The following is a 25,019-nucleotide window of genomic DNA, read 5'->3' as shown; positions in this document are numbered from 1 at the left end:
GTTTTTAGAATATCCGCAACGAATATGCAAGAGATAGATCTGCATTCCCTGACTGGCTGGGTGTGCCCTGAGGACTGGGCTGAGCAGCCCTGGCATAGCTTATAGGCAGATGCAGGGCCAAATCTGCAATAGTTAACGAGATTCTCATCAGCGTAGTAAGGACACTGCTCAAAAGAAGAACTTCTCTTTGCTCTGGTTTCAGGGATCAGCTCTTGCAGGGCTCCTACCACTGCATTAATGGGTGCAAAGGATGTATTATATATTTTTTAATGATATATTTTTAATGATATACGTTTATGCATTTTTTATGTTAGACCCCTGATGCAGGCGTTTGTACGCCGAAACACGGCCCGTGTCGGGTTTTCATCATAAATAAAGGACTGCATTTTTCTCATTCCTGAAGGCCCAGTGTTTACTTTGTCTGTTTGTTTGGTTGCAAAGGATGTATTACCAGGCCTCCACTGCTCAGCTGCTGCAAGTTCCTGTCAGTTCAGGGCGCCAATACAGCGGCTGGATGAGAGGATCCCGGTTGGCCTCTGAGCCATACATTGCACCTAGAAACACTGCCGATAATGTGTGTGTGTGGGAGAGAAGAGAGCGAGGGCAAAGGAAAGTTAAGAGTGTGTGTGGGGTGGGGGGTTGGGGCAGGTTTCATTTCTCTTGCCTCTCTGCAAAGTCCACAGGTACTTCTGAACTCTTGCAACTGGATGGCAATTGTGCATTTTTCTTATAACAACACAGGTCATTTTCCTTTTGAAATTCACTGAAGTTCTTGTGGACCTTGCAGTCCCTGTGGCTGTACTATTGCTGTGGTGGACCAGCGTACATGATAAAAGCTTACACTGCTGCCGTGTGTGCATGCGTGTTTGTTTCAGGCTAGCCTAAACAAAAGCAACAACAGACTTTCCTCCTATTTTCACCCACGTCTCTCCTGCAGGCCAAGGGAACTGTCTTACACTGATCACATCTCTGCCCACCTCCCTGGCGCCCTGCAACACAACCACTTGCCTCATGATCTCAATGTAACCTTTGGCCGCAGCCACGTGCAGGGCCCCGGCTCCCGTTCTGGGATGTCGAACTTCTTCAATCCTGCCGGCATTCAGCCACTGACGAGCATCCTGCAGCATGGCCTCCTCTTCCTCACGCTTGGCTGCTGTCACGTCAATACCTGGAACGAGAGAGCAAGGGTCAGCGAGGAACGACACAAGTCTCGACCTCCTCAGGAAGGGGCAGACAGAAAGGCTTGATTAGGTTGCACTTAAGTCCCACTGGGAGCCAAGGACACCAGGGCTGGGGGCATTTCTACTCCCACCGACACTCCACCGCGCACGTTCGTTTTCTCTCTCTGTTTTAAATATTTCAACTTGTGTTCACAGTCAGATTTCAGACTGGCTTCAGAACATTTAATTAAGGGAGATTGGAGTTTAATGCAGGCCAGGACCTCCCCACTGTCTCCCCCCCCCCCCCCCACCTTGCTTGGCGATCTCCTCCTGTAGCAGGTTCTCCATACAGTCATCCTCGCTGATGTCCAAGGGCACATCACCGTCACAATTCACGGCAGCAATGTTCGCACCATGTTTCAAGAGGTACCTGGGGATGAGCAAAGAAATATTTTTAAAAATCTGTTAGTTCTGTGCAAGGATACCGTTCAAACACCGACACAGGGAGGCCGAGACATGTTTCTACAGGGCAGAGGCCATAGAAATGTCAGAGAGTACAGGAGCAACTCCTTACAAAAGGTAAAATTATGTATCATACCTGATAATTTTCTTTCCATTAATCATAGCTGATCAATCCATAGACTGGTGGGTTGTGTCCATCTACCAGCAGGTGGAGATAGAGAGCAATCCTTTTGCCTCCCTATATGTGGTCATGTGCTGCCGGAAACTCCTCAGTATGTCGATATCCAAGCTCCATCCGCAGGACTCAGCACTTAGAGAATTACACCCACAAAGGGACACTCTGCCCAGCTCACCACCGCCGAAACGGGGGAGGGGAATTAACCCAGCTCATCCCCACACAAGTGGGGGAGGGGAATCCGTCCAGCTCATCCCCGCGGAGCGGGGGAGGGACCCCACACCCGCCGATGCGGGGGGATCTGGCTTATCCTGCAACCGCAACCGCGGGAGGAGCTGACTGACCCTAACACCGCCGAAGCAGGAGGGGTACAAAGCTGCCCTACTGCCGCACGAAGCGGGAGGGAGCGCCGGCAGAATTTAAGTCTCAATCCAGCCCCGTAAAACGGAGGGGAGAGGAATGCAGCAGCTCACTGTAACACAAATTCGTCTCAACTCTTGAAGAATCCATTGAAAACTTGAACACGAAGTCTTCCTGAACAGGAACTGAAGACTAAACTTGAACATGAAATGCAACCAGAATATAACCAATACAGATATCTGGGAGGGACTATGGATTGATCAGCTATGATTAATGGAAAGAAAATTATCAGGTATGATACATAATTTTACCTTCCATATCATCATGCTGATCAATCCATAGACTGGTGGGATGTACCGAAGCAGTACTCACCCAGGGCGGGACATTGAAATCCCTGACCGCAACACTGAAGCTCCAAACCGGGCCTCCGCCCGAGCAGCCACAGTCAAGCGGTAATGCCTGGAGAAGGTATGGGCCGAAGCCCAAGTTGCCGCCTTGCAAATCTCTTCCAAGGAGACGGACCCAGCCTCTGCCATAGAGGCCGCCTGAGCTCTAGTAGAGTGAGCCTTCAGCTGGATAGGCGGCACCTTCCCCGCGGCCACATAAGCCGCTGTAATGGCTTCCTTGACCCATCTTGCCACTGTAGGCTTAGCAGCCTGCAGACCCTTACGCGGACCTGCAAACAGGACAAACAGATGATCCGATTTCCGGAAATCATTGGTCACTTCCAAGTATCTGACGATGACACGTCTCACATCCAGATATTTGAGAGCAGAGTATTCCTCTGGGTAGTCCTCCCTACGAAAGGAAGGGAGACAGAGCTGCTGATTCACATGGAAGCGAGAAACAATCTTGGGCAAGAAGGAAGGCACTGTGCGAATAGTCACTCCTGCCTCAGTGAACTGCAGAAAAGGCTCTCGACATGAGAGTGCCTGGAGCTCGGAAACTCTTCTGGCTGAAGTGATAGCCACCAAAAAGACTGCTTTCAACGTCAGGTCTTTCAGAGATGCCCTCGACAAGGGTTCAAACGGTGGCTTCTGCAATGCTCTTAGCACCAGGTTGAGATTCCACGCAGGCACCACTGAGTGCAGAGGAGGGCGCAGATGATTAACTCCCTTGAGAAAGCGCACCACATCTGGCTGCGAAGCCAGGGAAACACCCTTCAGGCAGCCCCTGAAGCAAGCCAGAGCCGCTACCTGGACTTTAAGGGAACTGAGCGACAGGCCTTTCTCCAGACCTTCTTGCAGGAACGCCAACACTGAAGAAATTGGAGCAGTGAAGGGAGAAAGTGAGCCTGCTTCACACCACACTGCAAAGATACGCCAAACCCTGGCGTAAGCAGTAGAAGTAGAGCGCTTCCTCGCTCTCAGCATAGTGGCGATGACCTTGTCTGAGAAGCCCTTCTTTCTCAGACGCTGCCGCTCAATAGCCAGGCCGTAAGACCAAAGGGGGAGGGATCCTCCATCACCACGGGACCCTGATGTAACAGGCCCTGCTCCACTGGCAGCCGCAGAGGATCGTCGACTGAGAGCCTGATCAAGTCCGCATACCAGGGACGTCTGGGCCAATCCGGACCCACCAGGATTATCCGGCCCGGATGCTTTGCCACCCGGTCTAGCACCCTGCCCAACATGGGCCAGGGCGGGAACACAGAGAAGCTCTTGTGTCGGCCACTGTTGGAGAAGAGCATCTACTCCCAGGGATCGAGGGTCCCGTCCTCTGCTGAAAAAGCGCGGCACTTGGCAATTGGCCGATGACGCCATCAGATCTAGGCTCGGCTGGCCCCAGCGCTTCGTGATGTCCAAGAACGCCTGAGCAGATAGCTGCCACTCTCTGGGCTCCAAGGTATGGCGACTGAGAAAGTCCGCCTTGACATTCATGACTCCGGCAATGTGGGCCGCTGACAGCTGTTTCAGGTTCGCTTCCGCCCAATGGCATAGATTCATGGCCTCCTTGGCTAGAGGGGCGCTCTTGGTACCTCCCTGGCGGTTGACATAGGCCACAGCCGTGGCATTGTCCGACAGGACCCGTACTGGCTTCAACGCCAGTAACGGGATGAACTCCAAAAGCGCCAACCGAATGGCTCTGAGTTCCAGGAGGTTGATAGACCACTTTGCCTCTGCAGGAGACCAGAGCCCCTGCGCTGTCCTTCCCAAGCAGTGGGCTCCCCAGCCCGACAAAGAGGCGTCCATCGTGACGACAATCCACTCCGGGGTCACCAGAGGCATTCCCGCAGACAACTTGTCTGTCTGCATCCACCAGCTCAGCGCCTTGCGCACTGCTGGGTCCAAGGGAAGGCGCACAGCATAATCCTCCGACATCGGAGTCCAGCGCTGCAGCAGAGAGTGTTGTAGTGGTCTCATATGAGCCCTGGCCCAGGGCACTACTTCCATCGTGGCCGTCATAGAGCCCAACAGCTGCACATAGTCCCAAGCCCGAAGAGGAGAGGCTACTAGGAACTGGTCCACCTGAGCCTGAAGTTTGACAATCCGATTGTCTGGCAGGAACACTCTGCCCACTTGGGTGTCGAATCGAACTCCCAGATACTCCAGGGACTGAGTCGGGCGCAGCTGGCTCTTCTCCCAGTTGATGATCCATCCCAGGGAGCTCAAAAGAGCAACTACCCGGTCCACAGCTTTGCCGCCCTCTGCATAAGAGGGGGCTCGGATCAACCAGTCGTCCAGATAAGGATGGACTTGTACTCCTTCCTTTCGCAGGAAGGCCGCGATGACCACCATTACTTTGGAAAAGGTCCGCGGAGCAGTAGCCAACCCGAAAGGGAGGGCTCTGAACTGGAAGTGTCGTCCCAGGACTGCAAAACGCAGAAAGCGTTGATGAGGAGGCCAGATGGGAATATGCAGGTACGCTTCCTTGATGTCCAAGGAAGCCAAGAACTCTCCTGCCTTCACTGCCGCTATAACAGAGCGGAGAGTCTCCATGCGAAAGTGCCGCACTTTCAAGGCCCGATTGACCCCTTTGAGGTCGAGGATAGGCCGGACAGAACCTCCTTTCTTTGGTACCACAAAGTAAATGGAGTAACGTCCCTTGCCAATCTGATTTTCTGGCACCGGAACGACCGCACCCAGGCGGATCAGGTTGTCCAAGGTCTGCTGCACTGCCACAGCTTTGACCGGAGACTTGCAGGGAGAGAGTACAAACCCATCTCTTAAGGGTCGGCAGAACTCTAGCTTGTAGCCGTCTCTGATGACTTCCAGCACCCAAGCGTCTGAAGTTACTTTGGTCCACTCGCCCAGAAACGAGGACAGCCGTCCTCCAATCTGCACTGGGCCATGGACCAAGACCCCGTCATTGGGTACGAGACCCTGGGGGAGGACCGGAGGGCGTACCTCCGGGACGGCGGTCTCTGCGAAAGGAATGCTGCTTGGGGGAGAAGTTCCTTTTGAAGGAAGAGGGGGCAGAGGAGCCCGACTTGCACGGGCGGTACCGACGGGCTTCTTGAAACCGTCCTCTGGAGATCTCGGGGCGAGCACTGGCCCGAGCCCTGACCTCTGGTAACCTCTTGCCCTTAGACGTGCCAAGATCGGTCACGATTTTGTCCAGCTCGACCCCAAAGAGCAGCTTGCCTTGAAAAGGCAACTTAGCCAGGCGGGACTTAGAGGCGTGGTCCGCAGACCAATGTTTCAGCCAAAGCCAGCGCCGCGCAGAGACTGTCTGAGCCATGCCTTTAGCCGAGGCTCTCAAGACATCATACAGTAAGTCTGCCAAATAAGCCAAGCCCGATTCCAGGGCCGGCCAGTCAGCCCTCAAGGAAGGATCCGAGGGGGAAGCCCGCTGCACCAACGTCAGGCACGCCCTGGCCACATAGGAGCCGCAAACTGAGGCCTGCAAACTTAAGGCAGCCGCCTCGAAGGACGACCTTAAAGCCGCTTCCAATCTTCTGTCTTGGGCGTCCTTTAGTGCCGTGCCACCTTCCACCGGCAACGCCGTTTTCTTAGTCACCGCAGTGATTAAAGAATCCACGGTAGGCCAAACAAAGGCCTCACGCTCACTTTCAGGCAAAGGATAGAGGCGGGACATAGCCCTAGCCACTTTGAGGCTCGCTTCCGGGACATCCCATTGAGCCGAAATTAAGGTGTGCATGGCATCATGCACGTGGAAGGTTCTAGGCGGGCGCTTCGTCCCCAGCATAATGGCGGAGCCAACAGGGGCTGAGGGAGAGACGTCCTCCGGAGAGGAAATCTTCAAAATGCTCATGGCCTGCATTAACAGGTTGGGCAAATCCTCTGAGCGAAAGATCCGTGCTGCAGAGGGGTCATCCGCTCCATCCGAGCGGGAATCCGTCTCCTCCAAGGAATCCCCAAAGGACCGTTGGGAGAACTCAGATACGCTGCCCTCATCTACATCAGAGGAAACAGCGTCCTCTAAGGCCTGGGCATCCACCCGAGGGCGTTTACTTCCGGGGGCCTCAACCCCTTTATCGGACAAGGGAGAAGGGGCAGCGTTTTGCATAAGAAAGGCCTGATGCAGCAGCAAAATAAACTCGGGGGAGAAACCCCCCAGACTGTGCACTTCAGCAGCTTGGGCCACAGCCCTAGACGCACCCTCAACCGGCGCTCGCAAGAGCGGGGGAGAACCATGCTGCGCATCCAAGATGGCGTCCGGCGCGACACTCCGCGAAGGAGCCGCGCGGGAAGAACGGCGCTTAACTTTAGCCGCTTTTTTGCCGTCGCCCAAATCAAGGGCGGCCATGGCATGAACGTCTCCCAGCTCAAGGGCGGCCCAAGAAGAAGCCGTCCGAGCAGAGTGGCCGGCCAAGATGGCGGAGGCGAGCAGCGGGGGATGGGCGTTTATGGCGGGAAAAACCGCCGCGCCGGAGGAAGACCCGGGACACTGACCGGCCTTCAAACTGACACCCAACAAGGGCGAATCAGATTTTAAAACCCCCGCATCCCCGCTAGAAGCGCACACGCGGTCCGGGGAGCGATTCTTCGCGCGCTCGCCCTCCGACGCCATAGGCCACGTGGAGATCAATCGGGGAACCCCCTGCCCGCTATAAAAAGGTAAAAATTACCTGCTTCTCGCTCCGAGCTGTAACGACCTGGTGTCCCAGTGAGTAGCTGCAATAAACGTTTAAATAAACGTCGAAATAAACGCCCTTAAAGACGTTCAAAATTTTTTTTTTTTTAACGGAGCCAGCGGGAGGGGGGAGAAAAGGAGGGACCTGGCGCCACCAGGTTTGCACTTGCTCAAGAAGAGCCCTCAACCCCAGGCACTCAACAAAACCTAAAAATTAGGCTTGGAGGCCTAGCCAGAGCTGCTGCTGTGTGTGACCACCACCTGCTGAGATAGAGAACATACTGAGGAGTTTCCGGCAGCACATGACCACATATAGGGAGGCAAAAGGATTGCTCTCTATCTCCACCTGCTGGTAGATGGACACAACCCACCAGTCTATGGATTGATCAGCATGATGATATGGAAGCTGCAAACGGCTCTGCTTTTCAGTTGAATCAAGAGCTCAAAAGTGGTAAATCAAGAATCAAATAAAATAGAAATTCGCTTTCTGGGTGATGGCGTGAGAATTTGAATAAGCGTTATTACGGCAGTAATTCTATACACTGGTGCCTCCACTTAGGTGTGCCAATGCTGAGTGCTGGCTGCTAATTCCATAAAGGCATATGTTTGCGAAGGTGAAATTAGGTCTTACCTGATAATTTTCTTTCCATTAGTCCTTTCCACTATTCAAGAACTTGTGGAATAGTTGTGTCTGTCAACCAGCAAGTGGAGATAGAGAACTGAGCTGAGACATATCTATCTTGGCATCCAGTCCAGCTTCTCAGCATTTACGTTGACAAGAAGTAAGAAGAAACTTAGAATAAATACAACAACCTTAAACAATTTGCTAACCTAACACTAACCAGGCGAGCAAATATGCGTGGGCCTCTCTCATCTCTGGACAACTTGTAGAGAACAAGGAGATATGCAGCACCATGCAAGGTGACAATCGTTATCTGACCTCTTACTTCGCAGCAACTGAACATCTAAAAAAAAAACTCAGGCAGGCCTCTAGAACAGAGGGAAGAACTAATGGAAGAAAAACTAAGACCTAAATTCTCCTTCCATTATGTACCTTCCCATTATTCCAGAACCTGTGGAACGTTAACTACTCTATAGCGCTTGGCAAAAGTATGCAGATGACCACATAGCCATCTTGCAAATATCAGCTAGAGACAGTAAGGTAGTCTCTGTCCAGGATGCCACTGTACGTTTCATACAGTGAGTCCACAAGACCTGAAGAGCCTTATTCCCTCAAGCAAATAAGTTGACTCTATAGTCTCCTTCAGCAATCTAGAAATTGTGGGCTTGGAAGCCATGAGGCCAAGCCTCTGCTTACCAAAAAAAACCAGTCTAACTGATTTGCAAAACTCATTCATGACTTCCAGATATCTAAGGAGGACTCTATGCACATCAAGAAGCTTCAGGAAAGAATACTACGTCTCTGTCTTCTCTGCGAAAGAACGGAAGCTTCACAGATCGGTTGAGATGAAACATTGATACCACTTTGGGAAGAAAAGAAGGAACCATGCACAGGGAGAGCCCCACCTCCAAAAAGCAGAGAAAGGGGTCCCGACACGAGAGAGCCTGAAGCTCCGAAACCCTAACACACCGATGCAACAGCCATCAAGAATGCTGTTTTTAGCCTAAGATCTTTTAAGAAGGCCTTCTGGACTGACTCAAAAGGAGGCTTCTGAAGAGCCTAAAGGACTAAATTAAGGTTGTGAAGAAATATTTTTTTTTCCAATTTGTTTTAAAATTACTACTTTGTAGCTTCATTGCGTGCCCCCTTAGTCCTAGTATTTTTGGAAACAGTTCAGTTTTCAGTTCTCTATCTCCACCTGTTGGATGACAGAAACAACTATCCCACAGGTTCTGGAATAGTGGGAAGCTACGTAACGGAAGATGCTGTTAAAGAACACTAGCGCGAGTTGGCACGAGGCCTGTGTGTTTAGGCGCAACCACTTACACCATGTCAACGGCAAATGTAAATGGACGCCTACACGCCGAGGGACTTGCATAACTTTCTATAAGTTATACGGATCACTTGAAGACATGCCCAAGGCCCACCCACACTCCGTCTATTTAGGTGCTACGCTTTAGAATCACACCTAGCACACATTAACACGTAACTACCAATTATTGGCGTTTACACCTAGGCACCGACTTACAGAATTACCTCCTACATACAGGAGTTGCACATCCACTGGGGATGACATCCAGTGTGATCGTAGTCTCCGTCCCTCATTCTCGGAGACTTTAACATACACGCTGATGACCCATCCGACCCTAACGCTTCTAAGTTCCTCACCCTAACATCCTCCTTCAACCTCCAGCTGTGCTCCACCACCCCTACTCACCGTGACGGCCACTGTCTTGACCTCGTCCTCTCCTCCTCCGGCTCACCCTCCAATTTTCACGTTTCTGCTCTACCTCTCTCCGATCATCACCTGATCACATTTACACTTCTTCACCCCCCCCCCCTCTGCCCCGTCCAACTTTAACCACCACCTCCAGGAATCTCCAGGCTATTGATCCCCCCCCCTCCACTTTATCCTCTAGTATCTCTAATCTCCTCCCCTCCATCATGTCCTCCGAGACTGTAGACAAAGCGGTCTCCGCTTACAATGCCGCTCTCTCTTCTGCTTTGGACACCCTCGCCCCATCCACCTCCCGTCCCACAAAGCGTACTAATCCCCAGCCTTGGCTGACCCCTTGCATCCGTTACCTTCGCTCCTGCACCCGATCCGCTGAACGCCTCTGGAGGAAATCTCGTACCCATTCAGACTTCCTTCACTACAAATTCATGCTATCCTCCTTCCATTCCTCCCTATTCCTTGCAAAACAGGACTATTACACCCAATTGACCAATTCTCTCAGCTCCAACCCTCGTCGTCTCTTCACCACCCTTAACTCCCTCTTCAAAGTGCCCTCCGCTCCCACTCCCCCTTCACTCTCTCAATCACTGGCTGACTACTTCCACGACAAGGTGCAAAAGATCAACCTTGAGTTCACTACCAAGCCACCCCCTCCTCTTCAGCCTGTAGCCCCATCCAACAACCAACCAACCATGGCCTCTTTCTCCTCCTTTCCTGAGATCACCGAGGAGGAAACCTCTCGCCTTCTTTCCTCCTCAAAATGCACCACCTGTTCCTCCGATCCCATCCCCACCAACCTACTTAAAACCATCTCCCATACTGTCACCCCCTCCATCTGTCGCATCCCTAACCTTTCTCTCTCCACTGCAACTATACCTGACACCTTCAAGCACGCCGTAGTCACACCTCTCCTAAAAAAAACATCACTTGACCCTACCTGCCCCTCCAACTACTGCCTCATCTCTCTCCTACCCTTCCTCTCCAAAATACTTGAGCGCGCCGTTCTCAGTCGCTGCCTTGATTTTCTCTCGCCATCCTCGATCCACTTCAATCCGGTTTTCATCCTCTTCACTCGACAGAAACAGCACTCTCTAAAGTCTGCAACGACCTGCTCCTCGCCAAATCCATTGGCCACTATTCCATCCTCATCCTCCTCGATCTATCCGCTGCGTTTGACACTGTCAATCATGATTTACTTCTTGCCACACTGTCTTCTTTTGGGTTCCAAGGCTCTGTCCTCTCCTGGTTCTCCTCTTATCTCTCCCACCGCACCTTCAGAGTACACTCTCATGGATCTTCCTCCACTCCCATCCCACTATCTGTTGGAGTTCCCCAGGGATCTGTCCTTGGACTCCTTCTCTTCTCAATCTACACCTCTTCCCTAGGCTCACTGAACTCATCTCATGGTTTTCAGTATCATCTTTATGCTGATGGCACCCAGCTATATCTCTCCACACCAGACATCACCGCCAAGACCCAGGCCAAGATATCGGCCTGCTTATCTGACATTGCTGCCTGGATGTCCAACCGCCACCTGAAGCTGAACATGTCCAAAACCGAGCTCCTCGTCTTTCCACTTAAACCCACTTCTCCTCTTCCTCCACTCTCTACCTCAGTTGATAACACCCTCATCCTCCCCGTCCCATCTGCCCGCAACCTCGGAGTCATCTTCGACTCCTCCCTCTCCTTCTCTGCGCATATCCAACAGACTGCCAAGACCTGTCGCTTCTTCCTCTTCAACATCAGCAAAATTCGCCCTTTCCTCTCTGAGCACACCACACGAACTCTCATCCACGCTCTCATTACCTCTCGCCTTGACTACTGCAACTTACTCCTCACCGGCCTCCCACTTAGCCATCTATCCCCCCTTCAATCTGTTCAGAACGCTGCCGCACGTCTTATATTCCGCCAGAACCGATACACTCATATCACCCCTCTCCTCAAGTCACTTCACTGGCTTCCGATCAGATACCGCATACAATTCAAGCTTCTACTCCTTACCTACAAATGCACCTGGTCTGCAGCTCCTCACTACCTCTCTACCCTCATCTCCCCCTATGTTCCCGCCCGTAACCTCCGCTCACAGGACAAATCCCTCCTTTCAGTACCCTTCTCCACCACTGCCAACTCCAGGCTCCGCTCATTCTGCCTTGCCTCACCCTATGCCTGGAACAGTCTTCCTCAACCCCTACGCCAAGCCCCCTCCCTACCCATCTTCAAATCTCTGCTTAAAACTCACCGCTTCAATGCTGCCTTCGGCACCTAACCTTTCGAGAAATATAGTATGCCCTTTCAGATTGACGTCTTTTAGATTGTACACTTGTCTCTAGATTGTACACCTGTCTTTACATTGTACACCTGTCTTTTAGATTGTAAGCTCCTTGAGCAGGGACTGTCCTTCCATGTTAAATTGTACAGCACTGCGTAACCCTAGTAGCGCTTTAGAAATGTTAAGTAGTAGTAGTAGATGAGGTTGGACTGGAAGATATTCTTGCAGCTAGGAGGCTTCCATGGAAGGACTCAGAGAAAGCCATGGCAAAGCTCTGGAGGCTACTGAACATCTCCTTTAGACACTCTCTACTGCACCCCACCTTAATTCCCCAAGCGGGCCGTCCAATTCACCCGGAACTCACTCTGCAATCTCCAGGTAGCTGCAGGAGGCTGCCACGTGCAACGGTGTCCAGCCCTCATTGTCTGCTTGGTTCACATTGGCACCGTGATCCACCAAGAACTCCACCACCTCTAAGTTCTCATCGATGCATGCCTGAAAAGAACGGGAGATGGGTTAATCCAGGAAACCTACAATGAGCAGGTGTAGCTCTGACTAAATACCGTCAATGCTCAAGAAAGCCCATCGACTACTGCGTCGATGTTCCATATGTAATCTATGAGCCGATAATCAAAATAAGATGAGCTCCTAAATTTTTGCCCTATTTTCAGACAATCTTAGCAGCCTAAGTTTTTCAGCTGAACATTTGCCTTCGTTTAGGAGCTTAAATGTTTTGCTTATAATTTTCCACTTACCATTCATATCTCTAGATTTATTTTATTTATTTATTGTATTTGTACCCCACATTTTCCCACCTTTTTGCAGGCTCAATGTGGCTTACAGAGTATGGAAATGAGAACGTCGTTACATGATTTAAGAAAACAGTCGAACATAAGCTGAGGTGAAAGAGGAATTTAGGTAGAAAGGTGTTAGGTGAGGTCATGTGAGAGGTGTTTTGGTGTACTTGGGTGGTTTAAGGAATGATTTGTTTCAATGAGGGTGACTTTTGTAGGCTCTGTTTGATTGAGAAGATTGAGAAGCCTAGTGCTGAAAATCACTGCTAAGCTCCTATCTTCTTTTTCACACCCTAAAACCAACCACTTTTTAAGCATAAATTTAGACAATAAGTCAGGGATGCAGGAGTTCAGGCCTTGAGTGCCGCAAACGGACAAGTTTTCAGGATATTCCTAATGAATATACATACAACAAAGATACTATCCATTCAGATCTCTCTCATGCATATTCATTAGGGATATCCTGAAAACCTGGTATGTTGCAGCACTTAACGCCTGAAATCCTGCATCCTTGCACTAAGCCCTAGTAAATTTTAGATGCATAACTCTTAAAGTTAAAAGCATAAATCCTTTGGACATCAGGCCACCACTTTTCAACTGCAATCTGATCTTTGTTCTGGAATGGACTACGGGTATCAGAACATAGTATGATTCAAGCAGGTGCAGCCAAGTTGCAGCCCAGCAAACACATAACGCTGGGGGTAGAACAATGCCAGATCACTAAAACCTGCCGTGAGGTCCCTTGTCACTGACTCGGTCGGGCGAGTCCCCAGGATCAGGCCCATACCTTGAAAATGAGCGAACGCTGACAGCATTAACATTCTTCGCACCTGCTATGTGTGCAAGCAGCTAGAAGTGAAATAGCCAGAGGACAACTGAAACTTAAGGACACACCTGATGACAAGCTCGGCAGAGGACGACAGTTTGAAGCTCCGTTATCCGGATTCACCTCTCTCCCAACAGTCAGATTGCTTCTGTTGAGAAAAGCTCATCTGGTCCATTAGATCATTTCTGAGGCTCTCTGAGGTTCGTTTATTAAGATGACCCAATTATTATAATAGTCTGTCTGCCACAGCAGTCCAGCTGCAAACTTACTGCATGGAGCATGCAGAACCGAGAGCATTAACCCAATTCTTGCTACTTATCTCTGGTTTCCTGGGGCCTATCCTATTAAATTCAAGATTCTGGAGGCAAGATGGCGGCTGTGAGAGGAGTATAGAGAAACTGCTCGCGACTTACCTTTCACAATTTTTCGATATATTGTATTTCCTATACTATCGATGCCTAAGAGAAGAGGCAGACAACGTGCTAGTCCCGCGGCGCCTGTCTTGCCTGTGGTGGGGACGTTGGATCGCTTCTTGGCTCCAGGATTATCAACGGGAACACCTTTGTTGCTGGAGAGTCTGGGGAGAGGGTTGCCACACTCCTGGCAGGAAGTAGAGACATCGTTTAGACCCGAATTGTGGAACCCCCCTCATATGCTGGCGGAGGCTCCGAGAAGGGACCAGGAGCCACCGGATACTCAGAAATCGACGGGGTCTCCAGGCGCAGGCGCCGACTATCCCCGCATTGGAAATGGTGGGTGAAGGAGGAGAGAATGTCTTAGGAGAAAACATTGTGGCATTGGAGAGAAAGCTGTCGGCAGATTCCAACCCTGAATTAGGCTTACCAAGTAAGTCCTTTTTGCCTAGGAAACCTGAGACTATAACTTTAGACACTATATGGGAGGCTCTGGTGGGCCTGGAAGCTTCCTTTTCACAAAAGTTTATTTCTCTGAATCAACAATTTTACTCTATGTGTAAAAAAAATACCAACGATGGAAAAAAAAGTAGCAATCCTGGACAAAGAGATTGAAAATAACTCCAAGATAATACAAAATTGTCAACAAATCCAAGTTAACATGATTAAAGAGAATCTTTACCTTCAAAATAGGATTGAAATTTTGGAAAATTATCAACGATCAAATACGCTTAGGTTAATAAATTTTCCAAAGCAACTTTCTATTTCACCTCTTATTACTTTTTAAAAAATACCTAACAGAGGTTTTGAAAATTCCAGAACAGTCACATCCTCCTATATCAAAAATGTATTACTTGTTGCCTTTTGTAAAGAAAGACTTAGAGCACGGAGAAGGAGTAGATGTGCCGATAGAGACTTTAGATATGAACTTAACACAAATACTTGAAAATGATAATGTAGGATTGACTACAGCAATACTTAAAGTAACTTTTACATTACAACTTGATAGAGACTGGATACTGAAACAAAATTTCCTTCATAGAGAACAAAATTTCTTGGGTTGTAAAATAAGAATGTTTCCAGATGTCTCTAAGACAACACAAAAGAAAAGACAAGAGTTCCTTAAATTGCGCCCTAAAGCTTTGCAACTGGGCGCTTTATTTTGGTTAAATTTCCCCTGCAAGTGTGTCTTAAAGTTAAATTCTATCAAATATGTATTTCTTGATTCAAAACAGTTACTCTTTCTTGGAAACTAGGTTAGCTAAATCACCTATGTCACAACCAAGGAATGTAACAACTTCTGCTCCGTAACAAGTATTAATAACACTGGACTCTCTTCTCAGCCGCCGATTTTTTGTTTTCCTTAGTATTGTGTACTGCCTCCTAATTGTGGACTATAGATGAGCAATTGATCAAGTCTTTGAAAGTACGGTTGAAATAACTATTTTTGTTAGAATTCTTTTGACAAATAATTATCTTTTCTGTTTCAGGAAAATGTAAATGCAATAAATAAATAAATAATTCAAGATTCTTCATTCTAGCCCATAGAGAACTTCATATCGATATTCCAATTTACTGATTCTCTATAATCCTAGTCGCATACAAAATTTGCCGGTGGTGCCTCCACCCCACCCAAAGATATGACTGGAAGCTATCTGGCATGCATCTTTCACCTACCTCACTCCAGTACTATGGACCTCTTTTTCTTTGGGTATTAGGGTCTCAAAATTCAAAGACTTGAGGGCAATAGGCAGCCCAAGGCAGTCGGACGTCACAAGCTGAATTAGACCCTGGATATTCAGTGTCGTGCCATATCTGAGGCTTTTACAACCTCCAAAAGTTACCCGGGTCCAGCCTATATTCAGTGCCGGGTGTCGGATAACTAATCTAGCATAGTTAGGACTTTATGTTTTTTTAAATGTGTGACTCCCCCTACATGCCGATTAGTTATCCAAGCGCCAGTACTGTATATGGGCAGTGAGCAGATAACTTTGGATCTTCCCACAGTAAACAAAGAGTGTCCCAGCAGTCAGAGGTGATAATCAGCAGCACTTTCCGGTTCAGTACCGACAAATACCAGCACCTTTGTTTTTCTAACCAATGTTCTGGGGTCTGGCTCGGATGGGCTGCTTTTCGTTTTATTTCCTTGTTTAGTCCAGTGACTTATCTTACTGAATGTTGTATTTTCTGTGATTTTCTTCTGGTTACACTATTTTGTTGAATTCTGTTTTCCCTTTTCTACTGACAATTGTATTTCTGAGCAGTTATTTGTATTGTACACTGTTTTGTGGTTTAATAAAGCTGATAAACAAATATATTTGGTTAATAGCTTTGAAGAAAGTCATGTGTTTTTCTGCCTCATTTAGAGAGTTGGTGACAGAGCTGAGAGATAATTTCTTCATGCTGCAAACCAGTGGCATAGCTACAGGGGGCCTTGGGGGCCTGTGCCCCTCCCCCAAACTGGAGCCGGGGCCCCTGGTTTGGATGACGGGGGGTTGGGGACCCTGCCAGCTGAAGCCTTTCTCCAGGGCGGTTCTCCGTGCATTGTCTGTCCTGCTTCCTCTCACGTTGCGTGCCTGCTCGGTTTCACTAAAACCGGATTGAGTTTGGTAACTGGGTACCTTAATCTGGCTAGCGGTCTGAATATTGTTGCCCCGCTATTATTCGGATCACGCCTCTGACTAACCAAGGACAGAGGTACCTAAGGCATTTATCCAAATAAAAGCCTCGGAATATGGGAGCCATCCTCGAATTCTGGCAATTTCAAGATTTATGACCCCAGAGCCTCCTGCCCAGCCGCCTCCTCATCCCACACGTTCGAATACAGTCAGCGATTCCCATCATTTGCACTTAAGGGCGCAGCGAATAACCTCCGCCCCTACTTTCTATCTGTCCTTAAAGAACATTTTGGCCACATGCGCTACCTAGAGCGGCACTTCTACATGTGGGAGTCACAATTCAGGTGCCGGATTTCCATGGGCGATGCGTCTATTCTGCAAGAACACTTCCACGCATAAACTTTCGTACAGTGCGGCACCCACCAGGTCTATCACTGGCCTAAATTTAGTGGTTACGCACTAAAGTTACAGGGGCCGATATTCAGCCCGCGGAAGGCAGGTCGGCTAACTGCTGAGGTCATCGCTGAACCCGGATACTCAATGCTGGGCCTTTTCCGGTAACTGGCACTAATATCCGGGGGGGTTTTTGGCCACTATAAACTTAACCGGCTAAGTTAATATTCAGCGCTGGCCAGTGAAGTTTCTAGCAGCAAAAGAGAGGCCTATTATTTACGTGGTCCAACATGGCCACTTAACTTATCCAAAAATTGCTGAATATTCGCGGCTAGCTGGCTATATCACGTGATAATGCCGGAGAGCCACTATGGGCTGACTGCGAATATTGAGCGGGAGATAACCAGCTACCCCCCTCCCGCACTGAACATTTGCAGATAGCCGGTTGCTATTTAACTGGCCATGAACCATATTCTGTAATTTACGTGCAAGAGCAGTAGCCCCACCTACAGGCCGCCCATGTGAATGTCCCTCTGACAATTGTGCAAAAGTGTATGTGCAAAAGAGTTCACGTAGCCATGTGGATGGCAGAATTCTATAGATCTACACCGCGCTCAGTGTGTACATTTAAATACCCTGTTATAGAGCGAGGGTGCAGCCGGTCTGAGACCCAGAGAAAACACAAACAGGTCTGAAACCAAAGACAAAGGAAAAAAAAAAAAAAAAAACTCTTCCAGACTTGAAGCTCCCAATGCAAACCCTGGCCCTTCTGATCTGGAGAGGGAAAAAGCTGAGGTTCAGCCAACTGCAGCACACAAGCCAAGAGAATGAAGTAATGGAAACAGATGTGGAAGAGCATATGTGCAACAATTTTCCCTTAATGAGAATCCCAGCCTGGGCCACATCCAGAGGGCATCCCAAGAGAAGCTGCTGCACTGCAGCAGCCTGGCACGGAAGCCCACAAATAACTAACATCATGCCAACATTCAAGCGCTTCATTTCACGGCAGACTACCAGTTTTCGTTTAATAGCAGAGAGGACTGTGTGGAGCTGCCTGTCACAATCTCGGGACGTCTGAGATGGAGCCCTTAAAGAAAGCTATCATCTCAGGTCACCGAAGGCCAGCGACATCTACTGAGGCACTTCTAGCAAATGCTACTACTACTTAGCATTTCTATAGCGCTGCCAGGGTTACGCAGCACTGTACAAGTTTAAACACGGGGAGGGACAGTCCCTGCTCAAGAGAGCTTACAATCTAACGGTAACAGACTACGTAGTCAGTGTAGGTAACAGGAATGGGGAAGGTGGTTAGGCGCCAAAAGCAAAGGAGAAGAGATGGGCCTTGAGTAAGGACTTGAAAATGGGCAGGGAGGGCGCATGGTGTATGGGCTCGGGAAGTCTGTTCCAGGCATAAGGTGCTGCGAGGCAGAAGGGGCGGAGTCTGGAGTTAGCGGTGGTGGAGAAGGGTACAGATAGGAGTGATTTGTCCTGAGAGCGGAGGTTACGGGTGGGAACATACAGGGAGAGGAGGGTAGAGAGGTAATGGGGGGCAGCAGATTGAGTGCACTTGAAGGTCAATAGGAGAAGCTTGAACTGTATACGGTAGCGGATTGGGAGCCAGTGAAGCGACTTGAGGAGAGGGGTGATATGAGAATATTGGTTCACGCGGTAGATAAGACGTGCGGCGGAATTTTGGACAGATTGAAGGGGGGATAGGTGGCTAAGCGGGAGGCCAGCGAGGAGAAGGTTGCAATAGTCAAGACGAGAGGTAACGAGCGAGTGGACGAGGGTTCGGGTGGTCTGTTCAGAGAGGAATGGGCGAATTTTGCTAATATTATAGAGGAAGAAGCGACAGGTCTTAGCTGTCTGCTGGATATGGGCAGAGAAGGAGAGGGAGGAGTCGAAAACGACTCCGAGATTGCGTGCTGAAGAGACGGGGAGGATGAGGGCGTTGTCAACAGAGATGGAAAGTGGGGGAAGAGGAGAAGAGGGTTTGGGTGGAAAGATAAGGAGCTTAGTCTTTGCCATGTTCAATTTCAGATGCCGGTTGGACATCCAGGCAGCGATGTCGGAAAGGCAGGCTGAAACTTTGGCCTGGGTTTCGACTGTGATGTCGGGAGTGGAGAGGTAAAGCTGGGTGTCATCGGCATAGAGATGGTACTGGAAACCATGTGATGAGATCAACGAGCCTAGGGAAGAGGTGTATATCGAGAAGAGAAGCGGTCCAAGGACAAATCCTTGAGGAACCCCAACAGAGAGCGGGACGGGGGTGGAAGAGGAGCCATTAGAAGATACTCTGAAGGTGCATTGGGAAAGATACGAGGAGAACCAGGAGAGGACAGAGCCCTGGAACCCAAATGAGGACAGTGTGTCAAGAAGTAAATTATGATTGACGGTATCAAAGGCGGCGGATAGGTCGAGGAGGATGAGGATGGAATAACGGCCTTTGGATTTGGCGAGGAACAGGTCATTGCAGACTTTAGAGAGTGCTGTTTCTGTCGAGTGTAGTGGGCGAAAGCCAGATTGAAGCGGGTCGAGGACGGCCTGAGAGGAGAGGAAGTCAAGGCAACGGCTGTGGACAGCACATTCAAGTAATTTGGAGAGGAAGGGTAGAAGAGAGATGGGGCGGTAGTTGGAGGGACAGGTGGGGTCAAGTGATGGTTTTTTGAGAAGTGGTGTGACTACAGCGTGCTTGAAGGTGTCAGGGACAGTAGCAGTGGAGAGAGAGAGGTTGAGGATGTGACAGATTGAGGGGTTAACTGTAGGAGAGATGTTGGTAAGCAGATTGGTGGGAATGGGATCCGAGGAACAGGTGGTGCACTTAGAGGATGAAAGAAGGCGAGCAGTTTCCTCTTCGGTGATCTCAGGGAAGGAGGAAAAGGAGGCCGGGTTAGGTTGGTTGAGGGAGTGGGTTAAGAAGTCACAGGGAGGAGAAGGCTTGGAAGTGAATTCAAGGTTAATCTTCTGCACTTTATTGCGGAAGTAGTCAGCTAGTGTTTGAGGAGAGAGTGAGGGGGTGGGGTGGGAGCGGAGGGTACTTTAAGTAGGGAGTTGAGGGTGGCAAAGAGGCGACGAGGGTTGGAGCCAAGAGAATTGGTTAATTGAGAATAATATTCCTGTTTGGCAAGGAATAGGGAGGACTGCTAGAGAAACGCCTGTTAAACTGCACGCTGAACACAGTGGGGAGATGTGATCTCCTTAACACTGCGTGACCCTCTTCATGCTTTGGGCATCTCATAAAAAGGAGGAGGCGACCACAGAAATGCTAAATAGTAGTAGTAGTAGTAGTAGAGCACAAGTTGCAAAGCTGTCAGAGTTTAAAAACCACATTGACTTCCCCTTCACTGGGGAACTCGGTCAATTGCTCAGTGCAGCCTGGGTTTCAGTTTGCAGCAAACAGGACGCAGTAACTTTATGATTTGGTCGCAAACGTGCCTCACACAGTCAGATAAGCGGCTGATGCAGTCAGTACGTGGACCTTCAGTGGCCACCAGGGTTCTCCAAGGCCTAGGCGCACCTCTGTTACACAACATTAATACACTATCCACAATGTCACTGCCTCAAAGAGACAGATGAAGCGACTTGCTTGAGGTCACACACAGTCAATTTCTTGCCCTTCTGTGCCTTATCTGAGCATCAGGTTAGTGTAGCTTTGCTAATGAATAACTGGGGCTCATGGAAGAACTTGAGTAACTGCGATTATCTTCCTTTTCTTCTTACTAATGTTTATAACTCTGATGCAAAGTCTACTCCCTGCTCCCTTGTCATTAACACACTAACATTAGATGCTTCTCCAGGTCTACGTTCAACATTTCATGCCTGGGGTCCTTCAATTTATCAAGCAGAATGCACCCCCTCTAAAATGTTACACTGCTATAGAACGTGGAAGAAGAGATCCCCACCCACCCCCATCCCTGCAACCAGCATGTGGTCAATAATTCCTCTTCTTGGCCCTTCCTAGAGAAATCGGGAGCAGTCGAGATCCAGCTTCATTTTGGACAAAGAGGCTGCTGTCAGCACTTTGTACATCTTCTGGAAAAAATACAGTCACAGCTCCAGCAGCATCATAATCTCTCTCGGCCTCCCACACAACAGCAAATGACTCAGAGAGCTGGGCCACGGAACAGTTCTTTTCCAAAGGTTTCCTGTGACTTCCCGGAGAATCGAGCCCCTCTGCATCACCAGTTTACCATGCTGTATGTCCCTCTAAAATTCAGAGTACACCTTAAGAGATAACTACCGGTACCAGGGAAATACATTATTTATTATTTTCTATTTTTAATATTTCCGTTGCTATCCCTTTCCTCGCTGCTTCCAATCACTCTCCCCCAGCCCTTTACTCTCCCTTGCTCCCTTCTTCCTTACACTACAATAACATGTTCGCTGTAACCCTGAAATAGCATCTCATTACTGGCAGCGCCTTATCGACCACTCAATTTGTTCAAGTTTCTGCTCTCCTTACCCACCAGCCACCACGAATTCCCTGCCTCCACCTGTTCCACTGAGCACCAGATCTTGGATTTTAGTTGCCTGAGCAACTTGGTGTCCAGGAGTTTTCCAGCCCTGGCAAGACCTATTATTAATTACAGGAGACACTGCTGGCAAGCATACAGCGAAGATTTTTAATAGCAGAGGGAAATTACAAAAATATGTATAAGCTATTGGATCATCAATAAAAAAAAGTTGAAACATAATAGCAGAGGGAAAGCAGTGCAGGCGTGGTCTACTGACCAGTTCTATTCCCATTTCTCCTTACAATCATTCCTTATAACCTTGGCCAAGGCACTTTGGGGTCTTTTTTTTTTTTTTTTTTACTAAAGATTAGTTTGAGTTATCTGCAGCAGGTCCCACAGGAATAAAATTGGCCCTGCTGCAGATAACTTGAGCTAATCTTTAGTAAAAACAAAAAAAAACAAAACCCCTTTATCTTTCACTCTTTCATCTATCCACTTATAGCTCCTTTGGCTAAGGACTTACTGAACCTGAATTCTAAAACCACTAAAACCCCTGTTTACAAAGCCGCGTGGCAATGTCAATCCACCCATTCAAAGTGAACAGGCTATGTTGGCATTACCGTACCCCCCCCCCCCCCCCCCCGACAGCCGCTACTGCAGCTTTGTAAACAGGGAGGTAAGTCATATTGAGCATTATGCAGAATAATACCAATAAACCAAACCAGATTAACTGAATGCTCCCCTCCCGCACATACAGTTACTAATCCATTTTAGAGAATGTCATACGATAGAAAAAGGTAGCTAATGTGCTTTCTAATTCTTTCATGGATGAATAAATCATCACATCAGGAAAGCCTCTGCCACCTTTTGTATTTTACAGATCAGAGGTCTGATCCAGCACATCACATGTTATGTTATTAGACCCCTCTCTATGCAGTCACTGCAGAGGCAGAATGCAGTAACTCCTCTAAAAGTTATTAAATACAAATAAAACTTAATTTTTGGGCTTTCAAAGGCCAAAGCCTTCTTCCTCAGGTCAGGTGAGCATAAAAAAGATGACAAAATATCAGAATATGTCAATTGAAACTTAAAAGCAGTTTAAAGGGGAAGGAAAATGAGAGAGAGAGAGAGAGAGAGAGAGAGATGGAAGAGTGGTCAGAAGGCGACAAAGTACTAGAATTTTGTGGTTTATAATGCAACAGGAAACTCAGATCTTTATTAAGTCCTTTCTTATTGGTGTTGAAGTATGTTAACTTCAAAGGTCTTACCTTCCTAAGGGGGTTGTTTACTAAAGTTTAGCTCGAGTTATCTAGTTGTTTAGTAAACTGCCATTTAACTGTTTTAAAATTTCCTCTTAGCATTCTCACTGTAAAAGGTCACTGATGCGACATTCTGGGTACAGAAAAATGTTAACTGGGGTGTCAATTTGATTTGCTTTGTGGCTGTCTCCCCATGTTTCTCATCTACCCCTCCTTTAGCCCTGAGACTATCACTGAACCTGCTGTTATGTTTCACTTATATGATGTTTTTGTCATCTTTTGCTCATATTGTCCTGGCCTTTGAAAGTCAAGAAATATTAATATACTTTTAGGCCAGTGGTTCCCAACCCTGCTCCTGGAAGCATCCCAGTCAGTCAGCTATTCAGGATCTTCACAATGAATATTTATGAGAGATCTTTACAAAAACTGGTACTGTCATTGTGGAGATCCTGAACACCTGAGTAGCTGGGGTGCCTTAGGAATCAATGTCTTAGCCCAATGAAAGGTCCCATTTTCAGAGATGCCAGGCTGGAGATTCTGGGATAGTCCTGGATTTCTCACCACCCCATCCTGGTGCATTATGACACTTGTATCAGTGATGTCACTGGGATCAGGCACTACAAAGCCCAAACTGCTCTGGGATGCTAATTCAAAAAAAACCCAGGACTGGGGTCTTTTCATCACAGGTCATTATGGACTCCTCAAAAAATGAAAATTGCTGGTCTTTTGGATAATAACTTGTGTTGGTCTTGTAAATCAGCTATAGGAACCTTCAACCATATTCTTTTTGATTGTTCTAAAACCTTCAAATTTTGGAATAATATTTGGCATGTGATTTCTGATATTTTTCACTTGTCTGAAGTGCTTTCAATCAGCAAAATCATATTTGGTTCGCCTGTTAATGAAGAAGTTTTAGACAAATACTGCTCCAAATTGTATGATACATTAATTGCTATAGGTTTAAAAACAGTTTTAGCAAGTTGGAAGGATAATTCCTTTCTTAATTCTCACTTTTGGTGGCATTCTGTTTTACATATACACAAATTATGAATTATCTTTATTTGTTACATTTGTATCCCACATTTTCCCACCTATTTGCAGGCTCAATGTGGCTTACATAGTACCGTAAAGGTGTCCGCCAATTCCAGTATGAACAAATCCAGTAATGTTGTGGTAGAATAAGGTTCATGCGTATAGACACATTAGGGAATCATAACCATCAAAGTTAGAAATTCCTTATATCTTGACAAAGTGTGGTTGCCTTTAAAAACTTATCTTTCTTTAAACAAGAGTTCTCCATAATATTTGAGTAGAGAGGTGTGGTAGCCGTGTTAGTCCACTTTTAAAGGTAATCAACAGAAATAAAACATGGAAAAGAAGATGATATCTTTTTTGTTGGACATAATACATTTCTTGATTAGCTTTCGAAGGTTGCCCTTCTTCGTCAGATCGGAAATAAGCAAATATTGGTAAATGATAGTATGTATGAGTGAAACATCAAAGCATTTCAGTGACAGTCTAACAGGATGGGGGTGGATAGGTGAGAGTCAGGGAGACAGGAAGATGACAGAGCAATACAATTTACAAACCAATACGATTTTAAGCTTTATAAGGGGCTAAAAAACCCAATGTTTCACTCAGATATACTGTCATTGCCTTGAAAATTGTCACCATCCTGTCACCATGCATATAGACTGTCACTGAAATGCTTTGATGTTTCACTCATATATACTATCTACCAACATTTGCTTATTTCCGATCTACAGAAGGGCAACCTTATTTTCTTTTCCATGTTTTATTTTTATTGATTATCCATAATATTTGAGTGTAAATTGCAGGTTCTGATTTGAATATATTTATAACTTGCTGTCCCCTAACCCCCTCCCCTCCTTCCTTTACTTCCCTACCTTTCCCTCCTCTGTTACTTATATATATTGATATTCTTTGATATTATTCGATTATCCCTTCTATTTTGCATTTCTTATCCCTGTATTATTATAAATTAATAAAAAAATGTCAAGATCTAAAGCTAACTTTGACAGCTCTTTCCTAACTGCAGTGTCTCAGGGTGATGACGTCACCGGCCCCCGCGCCCCTGACGTCACGGGATCTGAAGCGCCAAGCGCGCGCCGGTACTACCTGGTGCAAGGCGCTGATGCCGTCCGCGTTCGTGCTGTCGACGACTCGGTCGTTCTCCCCCGCCGCCTGCAGCATAGTCCGGGCCTCGGACAGGTCGCCGCCGGCGCAGGCCGCCAGGAACTGGGCGGAGCGCGGGAAGCGCACGGAGCGGCCGCACCGGCTCGGGGCTTCGGCCAGGCTCGGGACCTGCCCCTGGCCGGCGGCGGAGAGCGCCCAGCGCCGCATCTGCTCCCGCCGCCGCTCCTTGGCCTGCGCGGCGGCCGCGCCTTCCGCCATCTTGTGGTTCCCACCCCCGCCCTTTCC

General features: G+C 48.2%; 1 protein-coding gene across 3 annotated transcripts in view; it reads right to left on the bottom strand.

The window, feature by feature from the left end:
* The window catches only part of PPP1R12C (protein phosphatase 1 regulatory subunit 12C), a 62,070-nt gene extending 37,051 nt beyond the window's left edge, over positions 1-25,019 (bottom strand). For 2 of the 3 annotated variants that reach the window (XM_030197872.1, XM_030197873.1), the window contains exons 1-4: positions 24,717-25,012; positions 12,185-12,315; positions 1,472-1,590; positions 1,009-1,168 (exon numbers count right to left, since the gene is read on the bottom strand). In XM_030197872.1, the coding sequence (XP_030053732.1) occupies positions 1,009-1,168; positions 1,472-1,590; positions 12,185-12,315; positions 24,717-24,992 (686 nt within the window). In that variant the 5' untranslated portion in view covers positions 24,993-25,012. Of the gene's footprint in view, positions 1-1,008; positions 1,169-1,471; positions 1,591-12,184; positions 12,316-24,716 lie in introns of all 3 variants that reach the window. The other variant, XM_030197874.1, reaches the window with a different exon arrangement.

Source organism: Microcaecilia unicolor, chromosome 3 (assembly GCF_901765095.1).
Source record: "Microcaecilia unicolor chromosome 3, aMicUni1.1, whole genome shotgun sequence".
NCBI lineage: Eukaryota > Metazoa > Chordata > Amphibia > Gymnophiona > Siphonopidae > Microcaecilia > Microcaecilia unicolor.
This window is presented reverse-complemented; position numbering and strand designations above follow the sequence as displayed.